This window comes from Mustela nigripes, chromosome 8 (assembly GCF_022355385.1).
Source record: "Mustela nigripes isolate SB6536 chromosome 8, MUSNIG.SB6536, whole genome shotgun sequence".
Lineage (NCBI taxonomy): Eukaryota > Metazoa > Chordata > Mammalia > Carnivora > Mustelidae > Mustela > Mustela nigripes.
The window spans coordinates 43,372,783-43,390,795 of record NC_081564.1 but is presented as its reverse complement, the minus strand read 5'-3'; the positions used below and the strand labels follow the sequence as shown (position 1 = coordinate 43,390,795).

At 44.5% G+C, this 18,013-nt stretch overlaps 1 protein-coding gene across 10 annotated transcripts in view; it reads right to left on the bottom strand.

Moving 5' to 3' along the window:
• Positions 1–1,277: 1,277 nt before the first annotated feature.
• Positions 1,278–18,013, bottom strand: part of GATA6 (GATA binding protein 6) — a 32,188-nt gene continuing 15,452 nt past the window's right edge. For all 10 annotated transcript variants that reach the window (XM_059409330.1, XM_059409326.1, XM_059409336.1 and 7 more), the window contains one exon: positions 1,278–2,671. In XM_059409330.1, coding sequence (XP_059265313.1) covers positions 2,504–2,671 — 168 coding nt within the window. In that variant the 3' untranslated portion in view covers positions 1,278–2,503. The remainder of the gene's footprint in view (positions 2,672–18,013) is intronic.

Below are 18,013 nucleotides of genomic sequence, written 5' to 3'. Positions count from 1 at the left end.
TACTCTCAACTTATTAACTCTTTAATGAACTCCCAACCCACCAGAAAGCACTGAAAGTAATGGGAATCAGAAGAGAAAAAATAGGAAAAAAGTAGTCAGGTTACGATTTTCTTCTGCTCTCAGACTAACCCTGTTCTTTTAAATAGTCAGCCAAACTCAGCACGGTCTCTCTTGTGCCTCCTCCGTCCATCCCTCCAACTCTGCCACCCCCCTGGGCTGAGGAAATCCCCCATTTCACTCACCCCACACTTGTTCAGAAAGTACAAGCTGAGTCAAGGGACATCATACCCTCACAGACCATGAACTTCTGAATACCCCACAGAGAGTAAGGCATTCCAAACCCTCATGTGGTTAAAGCACTTGCCACCCTCCCTCCAAGTCAGCACTTAATGCTTACTCTGTGCCCACACTGCTCTGGGCAATTCATACGGGTTCTCTCATTTAATCCTGAGAGTCATATGCTAACTGGACTGGTTTTAACAAGGAGGAGAATGAGAAGAGGGTAACCTCACCCAAGGTCAAAGAGCCACTGGTGCAGGTAGAAGAGGGACCTACCTGAAGCCTGGCAGTCTGACTCTACCAGATCATTCTTCTAGCCCACTGTAGAGGTAGCAGGGTGCATGTGGGACTCTGTGGCTTCCGCAGGTACACATACCAGAGTCTCACTTGCATTACTGACCACCACAAAGCAAAATTCCGCCCCCTTGGAAGACTCAATGTAGAGTGACTATCAGCGCACAAGAAAGAAGTAAAACATGTCCCACATTTCAGGAGCCAAAATGAAATGGCAGAATCCTGGTTTTCTGTTGTGAAACAGTCTCCTGGTTTCCTGAAATCCAGAGACTGTCCAGATCACCTCCTACCTTCTGGAAGAGTGTTAAGGACTTCAACCTCAGATGAGCTGGGAGACTTCAGTGGCAAGAGGAGAACTAGAAGGGGAAAACAATTCTGTTTCTGGGTTGTAAGAGTGTCTTTGAAGACTCCGGACTCTCTAAATGTTTTCAAGGATGAGTCCCTACACACAAGGCTTATCATCTCAGATACTGTCATAGACATGGGTCCTTTTCACTTATAAAAGTCATTTCCCCAATGATAACTGAAGGCGCTAACTAACTCCATGTGCCAACTTCAAATAAACAAAGGAAGAAAGCAGTTCCAAAAGGACAATTCATTGGAAGTCAGAAGGCAGTTTGCAAACACCACGGGCACTTGTTTTATGTGAGTATCTCTAGCCACATACAATATCCAAATGAAACTAAAAGGGAAGGAACTCACTGTACAGAAGACAAAACAATACCCTTTTTATTTTTGAAACTTTGGAGAAATGTTTCCATACGCCATCCCATTTAAAAAAAAAAAAAATTAATGTAAACCAACCTGCCTGTGGGTCAGTCATGCTATAGACTTCATCGTAGTGTGTACAGATGCCTAGAATATTTACAAATGTTATCTGTTAGGTAGTCAAGTTTTGTTGCAATTTTTCCAGCACGTATTCCACAGTAAGAATGAAGAGGGGATCCTGGTATTCTTGTATAAAAATTCTTAACAGATGGTTAAAGGCAATTTTCCTGAGAGAAGATTTGTTCTTGAAATATTTTTTCTTTCGCAATTGGAAATATAGAAATGGGATGCAGTTGTAGAAGGCGGCTAAGAATGTCTACGTTAACATTTTTTTCTTTTAAATTATTTAAGTACCATTAAGTTAAAATGTTTACATTCATTATAAAAAATGTTGTTAAATCTTATGCAAATGATTTAACACTGATTGCTGCAACGCAAATTGCACTTTTTAAAAAAATTATTGTTTACATGGAAGAAAAATATCTTGTTTGCTACCCTGTTTACAAATCCCGACTGACTACAGATCAGTCACACAATATGCACTTTGAGAGAACGTCAGTCACAGTGTACGTTAGTCATTAACGCAGTCTCGCGAACTGAGTCACAGTTCTGACTCAGCCTCCAGAGGTGTGTGTACCAAATGGCCTCAAATGGTCTTCTCCATGAAAGCAGGTGAAATTCAGGTGTGGAAAAGGTACGAAGAAATTCTGGAACAACCAAAACCAATCAGAAGAAGCACATGATTTGGGGCAATACACATAAAACCTTTTTTTAAAAAAAAAAAAATTTCTTTCAATATTCCTTTGCAGGCAAGGCCCCAGTCCTAGTCCCAGTTTCAGGAAGTGGCACGGCAGACATGAGGTGCCCCTGGCAGGCCCAGAGGCAGGCTGGCTGAAGGGGCCGTGGACAGGGAGGAGGCAACAGGCTGTGGGCTGCACCAGCCCTTCCCTGGAAGCTCTCCGTCTTTTCTCGGGCTCTTCAGAGACGGGGGTAGGGTGGTAAGGCAGAGCAGGCTTCGAGGGAAAGGAAAATACATCTCTTTCAAAGTAAAGGCACGGAAATCACGCATCAGAGGAATGTTCCATCAGCATGCTCCCCCTGGTATGGCTGGCTTGACCCAATGCCCACAGGCCATGCGGCCTTCTGCTCCTGGGCAGTGGGCTCAGGCCAGGGCGAGGGCGCACCAGGAATCCTGTCTCACCGAAGATGTGACTTCGGCCGGCGAGGCCAGGCTGACGCCTATGTACAACCCATCTTGACCTGAGTACTTGAGCTCGCTGTTCTCGGGATTAGTGCTCTCTCCTGTGCCAGACATCACCGAGGCGCCCGCCTGGCGGAAGAGAGGGACAGAGAGTGAAAAGAGAAGGGGAGAGTCAGTTATCCGTTAAGTCTGTCAGGCGGCACTCTCCTGCAAGGAAAAACCTGGGGTCAAAGGAGATGGGCAGTGGGGCCAGCCGGAACATGGAGCCATTGGCCTCAGCCTGGCCGTGTAAACTCCTAAAACACTTTCCTGTGAACTTGGGAGCTCATGGCAGCAATCACCCAGCAAAATGCACAGCTGGACCCAGGCGGGAGGCCTATTTGTAAGAAAGCACCGAACTCTGAATTCACTCTCCTTTCTGAGAGTGACACAAACCACATCACCTGGGTGAACAGGTCTCCGTGATGCCCACGAAATCTACACGTTTACAGAGAAAACAGAGTACGCCGACCACCCCCCGCCACACACACACACACACGCACGCACAGCAGAGCCACCGCTTAGTGCTTATGCCAGAAAGTCTAAGAGAGAAAAGCTATGCACCTTAGCAAGGCCTAATAAATGAAATTTTTGAGCACCGACTTCAAGGAAAATTAACTCATGCATACACAGGTTTTAGTATCTACCGCATTTACCTTTAACTCTTGCAAGGAGAACGGGCCGTTTGGAAAGCAGAGCACAATATAAAGAAAATACTAACACCCAGTACCTGTCATGACTGTGGCCATGATTTGTTGAAGCCAAAGGTCACTGTTCTCTTGTTTCATTCCTTCCCTCCATCCAAATGAGAAAAGCCAAATAGAAAACATGATGTAACTTAGTAGAATCAAACCAAAAGAACTAAAATCATGTTTAGACTACAGGCTGAGAAAAGTTGCCTTTGACTTAAAAAGAAAAAAAAAAAAAAAATCTAGCCATGACTAGCAGGACACCCAGGCAGCTCCATGTGGCTCCGAGGTCAGGGTCAGTGTCGTGAACAATACCCAGAGAGACAGTGCCCCGTTCACACACAGTGCCCCTGGAGGTTGAAGAAGCTCCAGTATGTCAACAACAACAATGTCTTCCTGGAACATCCTTACCAATCTGAGCTAAGGCACACATACCACCTCCAGTATAAGAACTTGGCCTGTACGCATGCATCAGCCTGCAGAACATTCCACGGTTCCCTCCAGCGACACGCAGTGCTGACAGCCAGGTACAGGAAACACAGGGTGTTTCCCTCAGCATTTATATGCATGCTGTGCCTAGTTAAGAAGTTAAGGATCTAGGGGCACCGAGTGGGGTCCTGGGATCCAGTCCCGCATCAGGCTCCCTACTCAGCAAGGTGTCTGCTTGGCCCTTTCCCTTCGGCCTGAAAGCCCAGAACCTCGCCTTAAGTCAGACAGACTAAATGAGCTCATGGAGAATCGCAGTCCAGAGCAGGCTTGAAGACCTACAAGGCATGAAGAGGAGCCTTGCTAGGCCAAGTCTGAGACAGCCGCCCCGGGGGGGTGGGAGGGGGGGGGGGACAGCATCTTCAGTCTGTCAAAAGACCAATGTCCCTTCCATGATTTGGACAAAAGCATCCTGAAACCTGAGAAGCTAGCACCTGGGGAAACTGAGTGAGGGGTATAGGAGGAGCCCTCTGCATCACCTTTACAACTTCTCTATAATCCTAAGATCATTCCAAAAAAAAGTTTGTTAAAAAATTTAAAAATAGGGGCACCTGGGTGGCTCAGTGGGTTAAACCTCTACCTTCGGCTCAGGTCATGATCTCAGGGTCCTGGGATGAAGCCCAGCATCAGGCTTTCTGCTCAGCAGGGTGCCTGCTTCCCAATCCCCTCTCTCTGCCCACTTGTGATCTCTTGTCAAATAAATAAAATCTTTAAAAAAAAAAAAAAAAAAAAAAAGAGATGCCTGGGTGGCTCAGTCAGTTGAATCTTCGGCCTTTGCCTCAGGTCGTGATCCCAGGGTCCTGGGCAGTGTCCTGCATCGGGTACCCTGCTCAGTGGGAGCCTGCTTCTCCCTCTGCCTGCCTCTCTGCCTCTCCCCCTGCTTGTGTTCCCTCTCATGTATTTTAAAATAAGTAAGAGCTGAAGATTAAAAAAAAAATCTAGCCATGATTCCATACTTAAATGACAGCTTTTCCTCCTGAAAAACTCAGAAGTCTGTTATTTCTTCCTAGCTTCCAGGGTTTTATCCCATAAATTACTGAGTATTTGCTTTTTGACATAGGCAGAATCAAAAACATCCCTTGGTCTGGCTGAGCTCATGTGACATCTACTTTAGACAAACCTGAGGCACCAGACACAGGCTGCACTGAACAGAAGGTACTCTGAGCCCCTTTGGCTCCACTCAGGGCCTGGAAGTCAATGTGGTTCTGCTCTTCATAGACCTAAACACCTGGTTTTCTCTCATCCTCAGGATAACTGCATGAGGCTGGGAAGGAGAGCTCCAGGGGGTCTGGCCATGGGAATTCCTAACTGCCCATCCCAACTTCCCCATCCCACCCCTCACAGGTAACCAACCAATCCTTCCCTTTCCTGGTGAAAATAAGGGTTTGTAAAAATCCAGTCACAATAGTACTACCATACTCTAACTTCTTTTTAACATGAGACTTAAACTGAAGGCTTTGGGTGCCTAAGAAAGCAAATTTTGTGAAGTCATTAAGATGACTGAAACTTAAAATAGGTTTTGAAATGACTGAAATAATCCTTTCGAACGCACCAAAGCAATGCGTTTGGTTACCCATGAATATGGTAATTCACATTAGCCATTAAGTCCAGAAACTCCACTGTGAGCAAACCCAATGTGGACCCAGATTCACCCCCTGAAGAAATAATAAACAAAAGAGTGACATTCTATTATGAAAGGACTTATCTGAGAAGGGAGCTACTAGACAACTAATACAAAGAGTGCAATTATAAATGATTTGTCCTGTTCATCCAACCTCATACTGACCTACCTAATCCCAGAAAAAGCACTAAATCCGACCGCCAAGTTTGTTTTCTGAAACAAAAAGTGTACCTGGACTGGCCCAGGAAGCAGGCTACCTCGCCTCACCAGACATGTTGAGATAACAGAGAGGTCAGGCAGCAACAGGAAACATTAGCAAGGTGCTTCTGAGAGCCAGACACTGGGACCATGAGCCCCGAAGAGACACTCAATCCCTGGACAAGCTCCCAGGCCACATACACACTGGAAAGCAACAATCATCAACTACCTATCATCAATGACAAATGAGTGACTGAGATACAGAGGTGGGGCAATAGGTCGAAAAAGGAATCAGAGGGGCAGGATTCCTGGGGACAGACCGCATGCAGCTTTGGTTCACCCATCTACTGAGTAAGGTCACCGCTTCTCCAAGCCTCCTCCCTGGGTAAACTTGCCTTCACATCACCCATCAGGCTGTGAGGAGTCAGTGCTTCTACAAGATCAGCGTGGTGATGCCTTGCAGTGCACGCAGGACACACCAGAGGCCTTCTGAAACAGGAGGATAGGCAAAGGAGGCAAGGAGACCATATGGGAGGTAAACCAGAAGGCCAGGCTTAGAACTCTCTATGCCTCAGCTTCTTAGCTAGGAAATGGACATTTTTAAAAATATTTTATTTTACAGAAAAAGAGAGAATAAGCAGGGGAAGTAGCAGAGGGAAAGGACAAGCTGACTCTGCGCTGAGCACAGAGACCAATGTGGGGCTTGATCCCAGTACCCCAAGATCATGACCTGAGCCGGAATCAAGAGCCAGATGGACACTTAATCAACTGAGCCATCCAGGCACCCCTAGAAAATGAAGAAGAGGCACCTATGTCCTAAGGTTATTACAAGAATTAAATTCATTAACATACATAAAGCATTGCCAACATTATCTGACAACGGGAAGGATGACCCAAGTATACAATACTGTCAGTATTTTATTATTCTTGCTAAGGAGCACAGACCTAATCTCCCCATGTCTGCCCTTCACCGGGCCATCACTTAGCTGAAGCAGAAGGGGAATTTATTCAGAACTAACTGAAAACCATCCACTTCAGCAATGAAATTGTTACTGACAACTCTAAAGGGGGAAAAAAAAAAGGTGCCCCCTTAGCCTTTCAAAAGGCTTATGGGCCTTCTTCAAATAAACTACATTAAAGAACCCTAGTACCTTGAACATTATTCTTAATTAACACTTGAGCATTAATTCCAAAAGCTACCAACTCAAGTACCTATTATCTAGGTTGTTCAGTCAAAAAATGTTAAGCTATGGCAGACCAGGACTCCTGCATCAAAGGGCAGGCAAACCCCGAATGACATGAGTGACCCCTATCAGCTCATCTGAAATCAAAAGCAACATCTGACGACTTTCTCAGAACAAAATGGAACAAGTGCTTGTGCCAACACTTGAGAACCTTATTTATAACGATTTAAACATAAAATACTGCCAAATACAGCTTTTGTGTATCAATCATACCTTCATTAAAAATGTTTATGTAATGATGCATAATGAGATCATAGTAATGAAATGAGACTGTGATAACCCCAGTCCCCTCATCCATGGCCAGTAGTGCTATAATGTGGTATAGGCCTTGGAAGGCAGTTAGCAAAGCTACCAAGAACCTTATAACCCCACTTAGCTATGTAATTTCACTTCTGGAATGTGTAAGGAAAGAATTCAAAGGAAGGGAAAGGCTCCACAGGGGAAGACATCCATTGCAAGTTAACTTACAATAGTGGAAACCATGGAAATAATCTAATGTCTAAGAATAAGGGATGGTTTGGAAAAGCAAGGTACATCCGCTCAATGAATTATTATGCAATTATCAAAAATAGTAAGATCACATAGCGAAGTGGAAAAAATCCTGTAATGCAGTGTTAACTAAAAAACAGCAGGGATATAAATTCTGTCATCATTACGATTTATGCACATATGAAAAGTATTTCAAGGGAACCCAGTAGCATGTGCATACAGAAGACCATCTATCAGCCATCAGTACCTTTCTTTGAATATTTTAACTGAATGGCACAAGGCAGTTTAACTTTGGGGAAGGCTTTTGAAAACATCAGCACCAGAAATACAAGCACTTGAGGGATGAGCCAGACTGGAAAGAGTCATAAAGTAGCATGAAAAAATACGGAGGAATCTGAGTGGAGGCACTAAGTGGGACCAGAAGGGGCCCCCATGCACCCCTTGAAGGCTTCTCCATCCATGCCACCTGCCACCGGCTGGACCCTGGCTGATGGGTGCAACGTGGCCCCAGGTACGCTGAAACGCTGAACACACTACATACAATGGGAGAATCTGAGCTCTTGAGACCAGTATTCTGTGTGAAAAATCCAGAATCAGCACAACTCTCCTTATGAAACCTGGCTTGTCCTAATTGTTTGTCTAAACTGTCTTTCCCTCTTTGATGAAGTTCAAGAGCTACCTGATCCAAAATCAATGCAACTTGGAGGAAAAATGAAGAGAAAACTTAGAACCCTGGACCCGGAACACACCAGAAAATTGTAAGCGTAAATTCTGATTGGTGAGTATGTTTTCCCACATCTAGTTAGACCCTTGGAAGGACCCTAGTTCAGATGGCAGTTATCTGAACATAGAAATAAGCCAGCACTTCACTAACTGAAACCCACCTCACCCGCAGCGTTCCTGCAGGAGCTCTGAGGCGAGTGTTTCCACAATGCCCACAGCTGAACCATCCTTCCTCCTCTGGGCGGGCAGCTCACGCAGGCGGAGAGCCTCGCTTTCTCTGATCAAAGTGCATTATGAGGGTGGGGCAGAAATCTGTTCTGTGTTTCCATTCACGGCTTATCTGCCCTCCACCCTCCCACAGACAACTGAAAATGGAGGCACTTCCTGTTGAAAGAATGTGTTATCAGCTCCAGACTCGGCCAGGGCTTAGCACTGAACTCAGGCCAGGTTAGGTAGGAGACCCAGCTGAGTGGCTGGGCTGGCCATCTCCCTCTTCAAGGAATAAATGATTTCAGGGACTAACAACCCAGGCTTATGCCAAGCAGCCACATGGAAAATGTCCACTAGCCTGTGAAGTAGGCACAATTCATCTTTAGATCACACGGATTTTTTTTTTTTTTCCCTGTGAGAACAACTTTTGGATATGATCTGGGAAAGTCAAGATTTTATTTATTTAGTTAGTTAGTTAGTTAGTTTAGTTTATTTACTTGAGAATGAGTGCACAAGGAGGCAGAGAGGCAGGCAGAGGGTAAGGCAGGCAGAGGGTAAAGCAGCCTCTCCAATGAGCAGGGAGCCCAGCATGGGGCTCAATCCTAGGGCCCTGGGATCATGACCCGAGCCGAAGGCAGATGCTTAACCGACTGAGCCCCCTGGACGTCCCCTGAAGAGTTAAGGATTTCTAATATGATGAACTCCTGAAGTCAGTGCCCAGCAGTGTCTGGCTCACAGGGGGCTCTCACCAACCCTGTCCGGTCTCTTATCTTTTCCACTACTGCACATTTCCCTTACAGGCAGGCCCAGAGACAGCTCCCAAAGCAGCTCTGGAGGACACAGCCATTCCAGAACATGGCTTTTCTAGCTTGTGAGTTACAAACATAAATTTCATCTCTGAAAGGAAGGAAACCAAAAAGGAGACGACTGGAATGTGTTCAGTCCTCTGTGTTACAAGCTCTCTTAACGGAGTCCTGAGCAGAAGAAACACACACACAGAGCCCCAGGCAGGTTGAGGTGAGTGTCTCCGACCATTCCCAAAGCTGAGACTTTTGATGATCATCACACTGCTTCCTTAGCTAGAACTCAGACTGTCGGCTTCCGTGGCCTCTGGTCTGTCCTTCCTACACATCTAAGTAAGCTTGTGGTTACGGCTTTTTCTTGTGAGGGAAAACCAGCCATCCCTCATTGCCAATGCTCTCTTCTCTGCTTTTGTAACCTCTAGGTTAGGCTCTCACAATGCTTTCCAGAGGCCTGCCTCAAAAATAAATTAAATAAATAAATAAATAAAACCATATTCCAACAAAAAAGAAACACTTTCAGGTTAAGTGAACTTTAACTCTAAAAACTGTACTTATTTCAGTTTGGAGGGAGACACAGAAGTGGCTCATCAATTAGAGTTTAGGTGAATAGCACAAGAAGATACACACACTCAGGTTCCATCTCTATCAGGATCCTTAAAAATCCTAAAAATTGTCGATCACAACAAAACCCTTTATGTCTCCCATTAACAACTCAACTCGAAAGAACATTAAGCACCTTCTCTCCCAAAGAAAGTCATTGTGCCTACAGCCACTGACCTAATTCAGCTTTTAGCAGAATATTTTAGTTATGTTTTGTGTGTGACTTAACAAGCAAATTCTTCCATGGAGGGCTCACTGGCTGTCCTCTTGGGTCCTTTCGCCCCTTCTGGACCTCAGTAGGCTAGGTTCCATCCATACCCCAGGATGATGCCCTTTTTAAGGAGGGAAGAGCAATTCTATGCAACTACCTACCCTAGGGAAAAGTGACATTCAAATAGCAAGTTTTAGGGCGCCTGGGTGGCTCAGTGGGTTACGCTGCTGCCTTCGGCTCGGGTCATGATCTCAGGGTCCTGGGATCGAGTCCCGCACCGGGCTCTCTGCTCAGCAGGGAGCCTGCTTCCTCCTCTCTCTCTCTGCCTGCCTCTCTGCCTACTTGTGGTCTCTCTCTGTCAAATAAATAAATAAAATCTTTAAAAAAAAAAAAATAGCAAGTTTTAACGGTGAAGAAAGGCACAGCCCAAAGTTGAAATGACCTTGAACTAATAGTAAAATGCTGATTACAGGGGCGCCTGGGTAGTTCAGTCGGTTCAATGTCTGTCTTTGGTTCAGGTCATGGTCTCACGGTCCTGGGAATGGAGCCCTGCTCTGGGCTCCCGGCTCAGTGACGAAGGAGCTTGCTTCTCCCCTTCCCTATGCTCCTTCTGCCTTGCTCCTGCTCTCCCTCTGTTCTCTAATAAATAATAAAATCTTTTTTTTAAAAAGCTGATTATAAACGTAAATGGTGGGGGGGAGCATGACTTGAAGTCACTGGCATTCTAAAGGAAAAGTTTATCTTCTAAAATGAATCAAAACGGATGACTCTATTGTAGTCAAAGTTGTAAAGGATCCTGAGGAAAGATTTAAACCTGGTGAATTATGATCTTTTGTAACAGAACTGCCTTTCCAAATTGGATGAGTATTTTAATCTCACCATCTTAATCGGCAAAAGCAGACCATGGTCGGAGAAGCCAGCAGCATTTGCAATACAGCATTATGAAGGGTAAGCATTAAGTGGCACAAGGAATGAAAAATTGTGGCTATCAGAAAAACAAAAATATTTAACACATGGTTACTTTAGGGACGCCTGGGTGGCTCAGTTGGTTAAGCCTTTTCAGCTCAGGTTGCGATCTCATGATGTCGGGGTCCTGGGATTGAGCCCCATGTCAGTCTCCCAGCTCAATGGGGAGTCTGCTTCTCCCTCTGCCCCTCCCCATCCCCTCAACACACACTCCTGCATGCTCTCTCAAATAAAAATCTTTTTTGAAAAGATTTTTATTTATTTAACAGAGATCTCAAGTAGGCAGAGAGGGAGGGAGGGAGGGAGGGAGAAGCAGGTTTCCTGCTGAGCAGAGAGCCCCATATGCAGGGCTCAATCCCAGGACCCTGGGATCATGACCTGAACCAAAGGCAGAGGCTTTTAACCCACTGAGCCACCCAGGTGCCCCTCAAATAAAATCTTAAAAAACAAAACAAAAAACCATGCTTACTTTGTTAATACCACGAGTCTACATTTCTTAATTTCCCCCCTTAGAAACGTAGGGAGTTATTTCTAATGTCTTGGGGTGGGGAAAAAAAACAATGCCATGAACTCCAAGATTATGTTTAAATAGTGCTGCTCTTCTTGGGCTTCAAAGAGGTCTGTGGGCATCTCCCACTTACACTACACAATGGTCTTGAGGACCAGATGGTAGGAATTACTTTTCCCTTTAGGAGGAGGAAAACAGAGGCTTTACAAAACCTTGGCAGCTTACTATAGTCACACGTACAGCTGGAGCTAGCGCCTGGATGCCTGAATTTGTTTCCTTCCAGCTGCTAATCTGTGAACCCCCAGAATAAACTTCAGACCCTACGGAGACTTCACCAAGAATCCAGCAAATAAGCTTAATCAGGGCTTTAAATTAAAAGTGTGTGTGTCCTTAGTAAGATAAAATAGGATTCCCAAGTGGGTGCCCCAGCTCCAGTGAAACCAGGCCACGTTAACAATAAAAACAGCAGCATAGCAAGCAAATTTAAACATCCTCAGATACTGACTTGGGGCTATTGACTCACAAGACTCCAACAGAACACAGAGATCAATACCTGTCCTTTATTTTTCAAGTGTTTCTTAAAATCTGAGGTCAACAGAATCATCTATTTGTGCTCAGTCCCACAATTTCCAAGCGCTGGCTCTGGTGCAACCCGAGCCGAATTATGAATTATCGCATATTCCAACACCTGTGTTTTGGAGATGCTTTTTTAAAATTATTAAAATTTCAGAAAAAAATTAACAGGTAGATCTCAACAGGAACAAAGCTAGCTAGCAGATTGTATTTAATTCATATCCATTAGATCCTCATATTGCTAGTAACTCTTTTGGCAGACACCCACGAAAGGCATAATAAATTACTTTTGTTCCAGTAAAGGAATTCATTTTCTTCGAAGATTCATTTAGCAATAACATTTCAGAGCGTTCTAAGCCAGGATTTCTTAAATTTGGCCATGTTTTCCCGTAACATTATTTCATGTTTTGTGACAATTTGTATATTCTTATAGAGGGAGGGCGGCGGTGGGGGGCGGGGACTACAAGGAAATCTGTAATCTGCAGAGAAATGTGTGTTCTAAGATGAAGCCTTCTAACTAACCTGAGGCCAGGAGAAGGCGCAGGACAGCCTGCCCACACTTCTTCCTCACCTAGCATCCGGGCCTTCAGACTGTGATAATGAGTCACTTATTAAACACACCACAGTCCTGTGATAAATTGTGGGGATATATGTATTAGAAACTATTTCAAAGATGATACAGGTGGGCTGACTCCTCATACATATATAAATGCACTGGGTATTAGATGCATCTTGAACTCTTCCTCCTCACTCTTCTCCCCGTCACACCCAGGCATGCACATACACACAGGCGCCGAGCAGACAAGACAAAAAGGGGGACGTCCAGAAAAGGCCTTGAGATCAAAATGAAAGTATGCGAACTCCACATGCTTCCATGTTCCCTGCCAGGTTGGCGTGTGACTTTCTCAGCAAAGGCCAATGTGGTCAGACAGGAACGTGAGTTATTAGAAGGAACTGGAAGAAGAAAGGGAGCCTGGCATGTAGGGAGGGTGAAGATAAAATGCCAACAAAATATTTACGTTCATGGCTTGTAGCGAGTGGCAAGTGGGATATTAATAACTGTGATGATTGGTCAACTCCCTGGGAGCGGTAACGGCCCCGGGACGGGGAGGCAGGAGACATCGGTTCCAGCCCCGGCTTCACCACCAGCTGGTTCTGTGACCTTATGGAGTCCCTCTGGATCCTGGCTTATAAATGAGGCAATCATAAAACCTAACTGCAGCACTCTCTCAGATCCTGGTGGGAGATTAATGACTTTTTAACTCTTTTTATTCATTTAGAATAGAGTATCGTGGGCCATAAATTCTGCGGGGAAATGGACACTTGCCTACCGAATGCTTTTTCAATGATTTCATAAAAACAAACTGAAGGCAAATTGAAGATTGTGCACAATTCCAACTAACGGGACACTCACGATTATTAGACGGAAATCACACACCATTAGAAGGATCTCCGTACTATGACCTTGTATTTGATATTGTGAGAGAGCCTTCACAATAATCACGTTAGGCTAAATTTCACTACCTGTTATCCTTTTATTATCCAATTAACACAGTCTTAGTACTGTAAGACAACTTATTTAGAAAGACAGGAAAATCTGTACAATGTGCCTTATGTTTGGTTACAAGCAAATAACTTCTCTGGTGAAATTTTCCCACCTGTTTCCCACCTGCAGGACTGTTTTTTGATGCTTAAATTACAAATGAAAATTAGTCAGATTTAGGAAAGTATGTCTTCTCTCTGAAGATTTCACATCATCTATCACGTCTTACTCGAGTATGCCACACTTTAAACTAGTATATACTACATGTTAATGAACTGAACTTAAATTAATTAAAATTTAGTAGTAAAAAAATAAATCTTGTATGCCAGTGATAACACCAACTGCCAGACCTGGGTCCAAATCCTGCCTCTTAGTGCGTATATAACCTTGAGCCTGTTACTTTTTCCAGAGTCCAACTCCCCCCTACCCAAATCAAAATGGAAATGGACCACCACAGGTGAAATGATAATTATGAATAAAAGAGAGAATGTACACAGAATGCCTGACACACAGAAAGTACTTGGAGAAGCAGGTTTCTGCTTTCCTAAAACCTGCTTTCTATGTCCAGTATCTTGTAAATGAAGTATATGGACAAGGGAGAGAGCGTCTCAAGAGCAAGAGTACAACGACAAAATGCAGGGCTAACACTAATAAAATGCCCTGCTCTCCTTCAACCTAAAGGCTCCTGTAAAAAAAAAAATACTGAACTGAAGAGATGGGCAGTCATTTTTTTGTCCCCCTCCAGAAGCCTCATTCAGAACTGCTCTGCAGAGTCCAGTTTCTCTGAGTGAAAACAGCTCATACGGTACATGTTGAGTCCTTCATGAATGTACCTTTCAGATACTTAACTATTGTAGGAATAATCAATAATAACCAGAATTATTATTTTGTGACCAACCAGAATGCCACAATTAAATCCCAGTGTGATCCAATCACCTGGAGAAGAGGACAGTGTTGTCTCAATTTGCTAAGACGGAAGCAAGCTACATGACTGGGAAGCGGTATTTTCCAATTTTCAGCATAGGATTCAAATATTAACACATAACATCTATTAAAAAGAACTTTAAATATTAACCTACAAAGTACCTAGCCTTTCTTCACAAGGCCTTCTGAGGACACCCAGATACCCTGGCAGCACTTGGGGTGCACATTAACTCTTTCAAACCCCTTACAGCCCGAGCTTTAGCACTACACAGCCAGAAGCAGTGTTTTTTCTGACCAGGTCGTTGAATACAGTTATCACCAAGGAGGGACAGCAGTCGGGACACAGGTCTATCTAGGCACACAGCATCCCAGAGAATAAATGAGGCAGGAAGGAAGTATCTATTTAGTATCGAGAAAATGACCCATCAGCAGTAAATGTCCCCCCCCCCCCCCCCCCGCAAAGGGGCAGATCAGCCAGCCTCCAATCTGAGATGGGGTCTTTGTCTCAGGCTGAGGACATCTGCCTCTCTTCGTGGAAGCTGTCTATTACCAGCAATGCACCACAAAGGTACAGAAACATTTCCTATCGCCAACACACCATGCCTGGTAGGTGTCCGCTCTGGAGAACATTCAGCAGGCAGCCAGCCCACACCATCGCGCCCTCAGAAGCCATGGGCACAGAGAACGAAGGGCCTGGGCTGGGGCCTACAGCGTCTGCCCTGAGGCCAGTGCGTGCCACCAGCTCCTAGAAGGGAGTCCTTTCCTTACTAATGATGAGGGGAAACCCTGCTTGTAAAATGTCAAAGCAGGAGCATACTAGCATTTTTTTACATCAATTACCAAAATCCTTTGAAGAATGCTTTAACTGTGGGACTCTAGCACAGAGACAGACGTCGGGATTAGACAAGTCCACATTTAGAAATGAAGGCACTCTGAGCCCCTCATTTAAGGGTGCCTTTATGGATTTCTGCCTGTTTCAAAGGTGTACCTTCCACATCTTCACCCCATCGTCTCACCTCCTGCCTTTGGCTCCACACCCGAGGCTCCAGCCAACACCGGACACTTACAACTGTGTCCTCAAAGTAGCGCCGATGCCCAAGCTCCTTTCTGGAGCGCTCCAACCCAGCGTTTCCTTTGCCCTGAAAGTCCTATTCCACTCACTCAAATGCACTCTGAGCAGCCATTTCCCACTACGTGGTCAGCATTAACCACTCCCTCCTTTCCATTCCTGCCCCAAGGTGACCCTCGTTTAAGGCACCTTCCACATCTGACTGGCGCTCAGTCTCTACACATGCTCCCCCACCCCTACCCACATTAGCAACAATCTGAGATCAGGTATCTTGTTTTACTCCGTTGTAAGCACCACCTTCCAGGGCACAGTTATTTTTTTAAATCCAGCAAGAACTATAAAGCAAGGATTAGTCCAACAGAGTTCACCTCCATTTGTTCCAATGTTGGATGCTGCATGTTTCATGATGACTTCGACATTACAGTTGCAGTTTTAATAATAAACTTTAGTAGCTTTTAATTTTTTTAGAGAATTATTTATGGAACTACTTTTAGGCAGGCAAATGTGTTCACTGATTTCTCATTCGCAAACATTACGTCTTACTGCTAATTTCGTCCTCAAATTCATTCTTCCTCTCATGAAGGAAATTGTGAAATACCTTTTATCTATAAAATTTGGGGACTGAGCTACAAAACATATACATACAGTTATGTATGATATCTACAGAGTATACATATCTATTACACATACACAATATATTGTACATATACAATATATTGTGTATATTCCCTGCTGGGAAGGCTATACTACTGACCATATATTTTACATATATGTAGAGTAATTCTCCAGTTTTATTAATTTTTAGTTACAAATCACAGGAGGGGTAAGAATATTTATACATTATTGAATCTTATTTGGAAAACAAATAAATGTAATTTGGGAATTGCTAGAACAGAATATGTTTCCTATTTGCCTCCGAAGTAACAACCCCCCCCCCAAAAAAAAAACCAACCTGTTAAGATGTAATTTAGTCAATAAATGGAATTCAAGGAACGATTTAAATATTCTTACAATCAATCCACCAGAGAATATAAATGCCAAAGAAAATGTTACTTATTTAAGTCAACCAAATACCTATTTTTCAGTAAACCTCTATGTGTAAGAAAATTTTACCGTGTAAGACCTTTCTTGGAAAATGTATCTATAAAGTTCAAAAAGCACAAAACTAATCAACTGCCTACCAAAATTTAAGTTTAACACATTTCTTAACAAACACAAGAATTTGAAAGGACAAGACAGAGGCTGTTTTAATATTAGACTGCATGGCAGTCAGCCTTCCCAATCTCAAGAGAAAAAAATCACACTGCCTTCCCTCTGTCTCCAACACACACACCACACAGGAAAACGAGAGAGAGAAACTGAGTCATTAAAAAAAAAAAAAGAAAGTACACAAAACTGTGTCATAAGGTGGCCAAGTCAGCAACCTGATGACCATCAGGAGGATTGTCTTCTTTTTCCAAGAGGTCTAAATTGAAACACAAATTAGCAGTAAGTATACAGAAAGAAAGCTAAAGCACTGTAGCTTTATCGTAGGTAAGTAAGAGAAGACATGAGGCCTCAGAGCACCGCAAAAATGTATATGTGACCCTGAGACACTTGTCAAGCCTTTGCTCACAGCAGCAGACAACTACCCTCCCTCCAGAACACTCAGCTCCTGCCAGGGTAGCTCAGGAACCAGCCATGGGAACCTGGTGCCCCTACATGCAGGGCAGGGCAGGAATATCAGGATTTAAAGGAGCCTGCTGGGAAGGCTATACTTCTGACCATCTCCTATGTTGCTTTCTGGAGGGGCGGGGGAGTTAAAATAACAGCAGGTCTGCTGTGGACCACTGCAACCATCTTTTGATTTTTCCTTGCTGTTCCGATCATAAAGTTGCCACTTACATCATATGCCCTCCCCTTCCTGTCTTCCACTGGGAGTATGCCTAAGATTAGCCTTTGTTTTGTAGCTCTGATGACCCTATGCAAGTGAAATAACCCTGAACTACAAATTTCCACCACGTCAGCCACGGGGGCCACTGGAGATCAATGGGAGGGGCCCATCATCAAAGGAGGCTTAAAGGCTGGCTGAGCCAACCAGGGCGCTGCGTGCTGAATACCAGGCACAACCTTGCTCTGTGCATGGAACTGTTTTTCTCACCTACAGCACTTCCCAAATCCTAGAATCATCCAGTCACCTCACCAGCCGCCTCCAATGTTATAGAAACTGTGACTAAAATGGTTGGAAAATGACACATCTTGTCAGCACAGACACCTTTCCCAAAATGCTTCCACCAGCAGCTCACAGACAACTCCCCCAGCAAGGTTCTCAGCAGAGACACACCAAGACCCAACCCATGCACAGAAGGCTCTGAAGGTCCTCAAGAACCACGGGGCACACACACTGGCACTCCTCGGTAGTCACCTGGGGAGACTGCCTGGGTCTATGACCATTATTCATGGAGGGGCTGGAGGGGGACAGTTCCCAAAGGCATGTGGGCCTGTTCTCCAGGACAGCCCTGTCAAAGAGGGGTTGCTGGAGCCATCCGTGATGGACTAACAGCTCACCTGTTAGTTTGGGAAAGGTGTCTGTGCT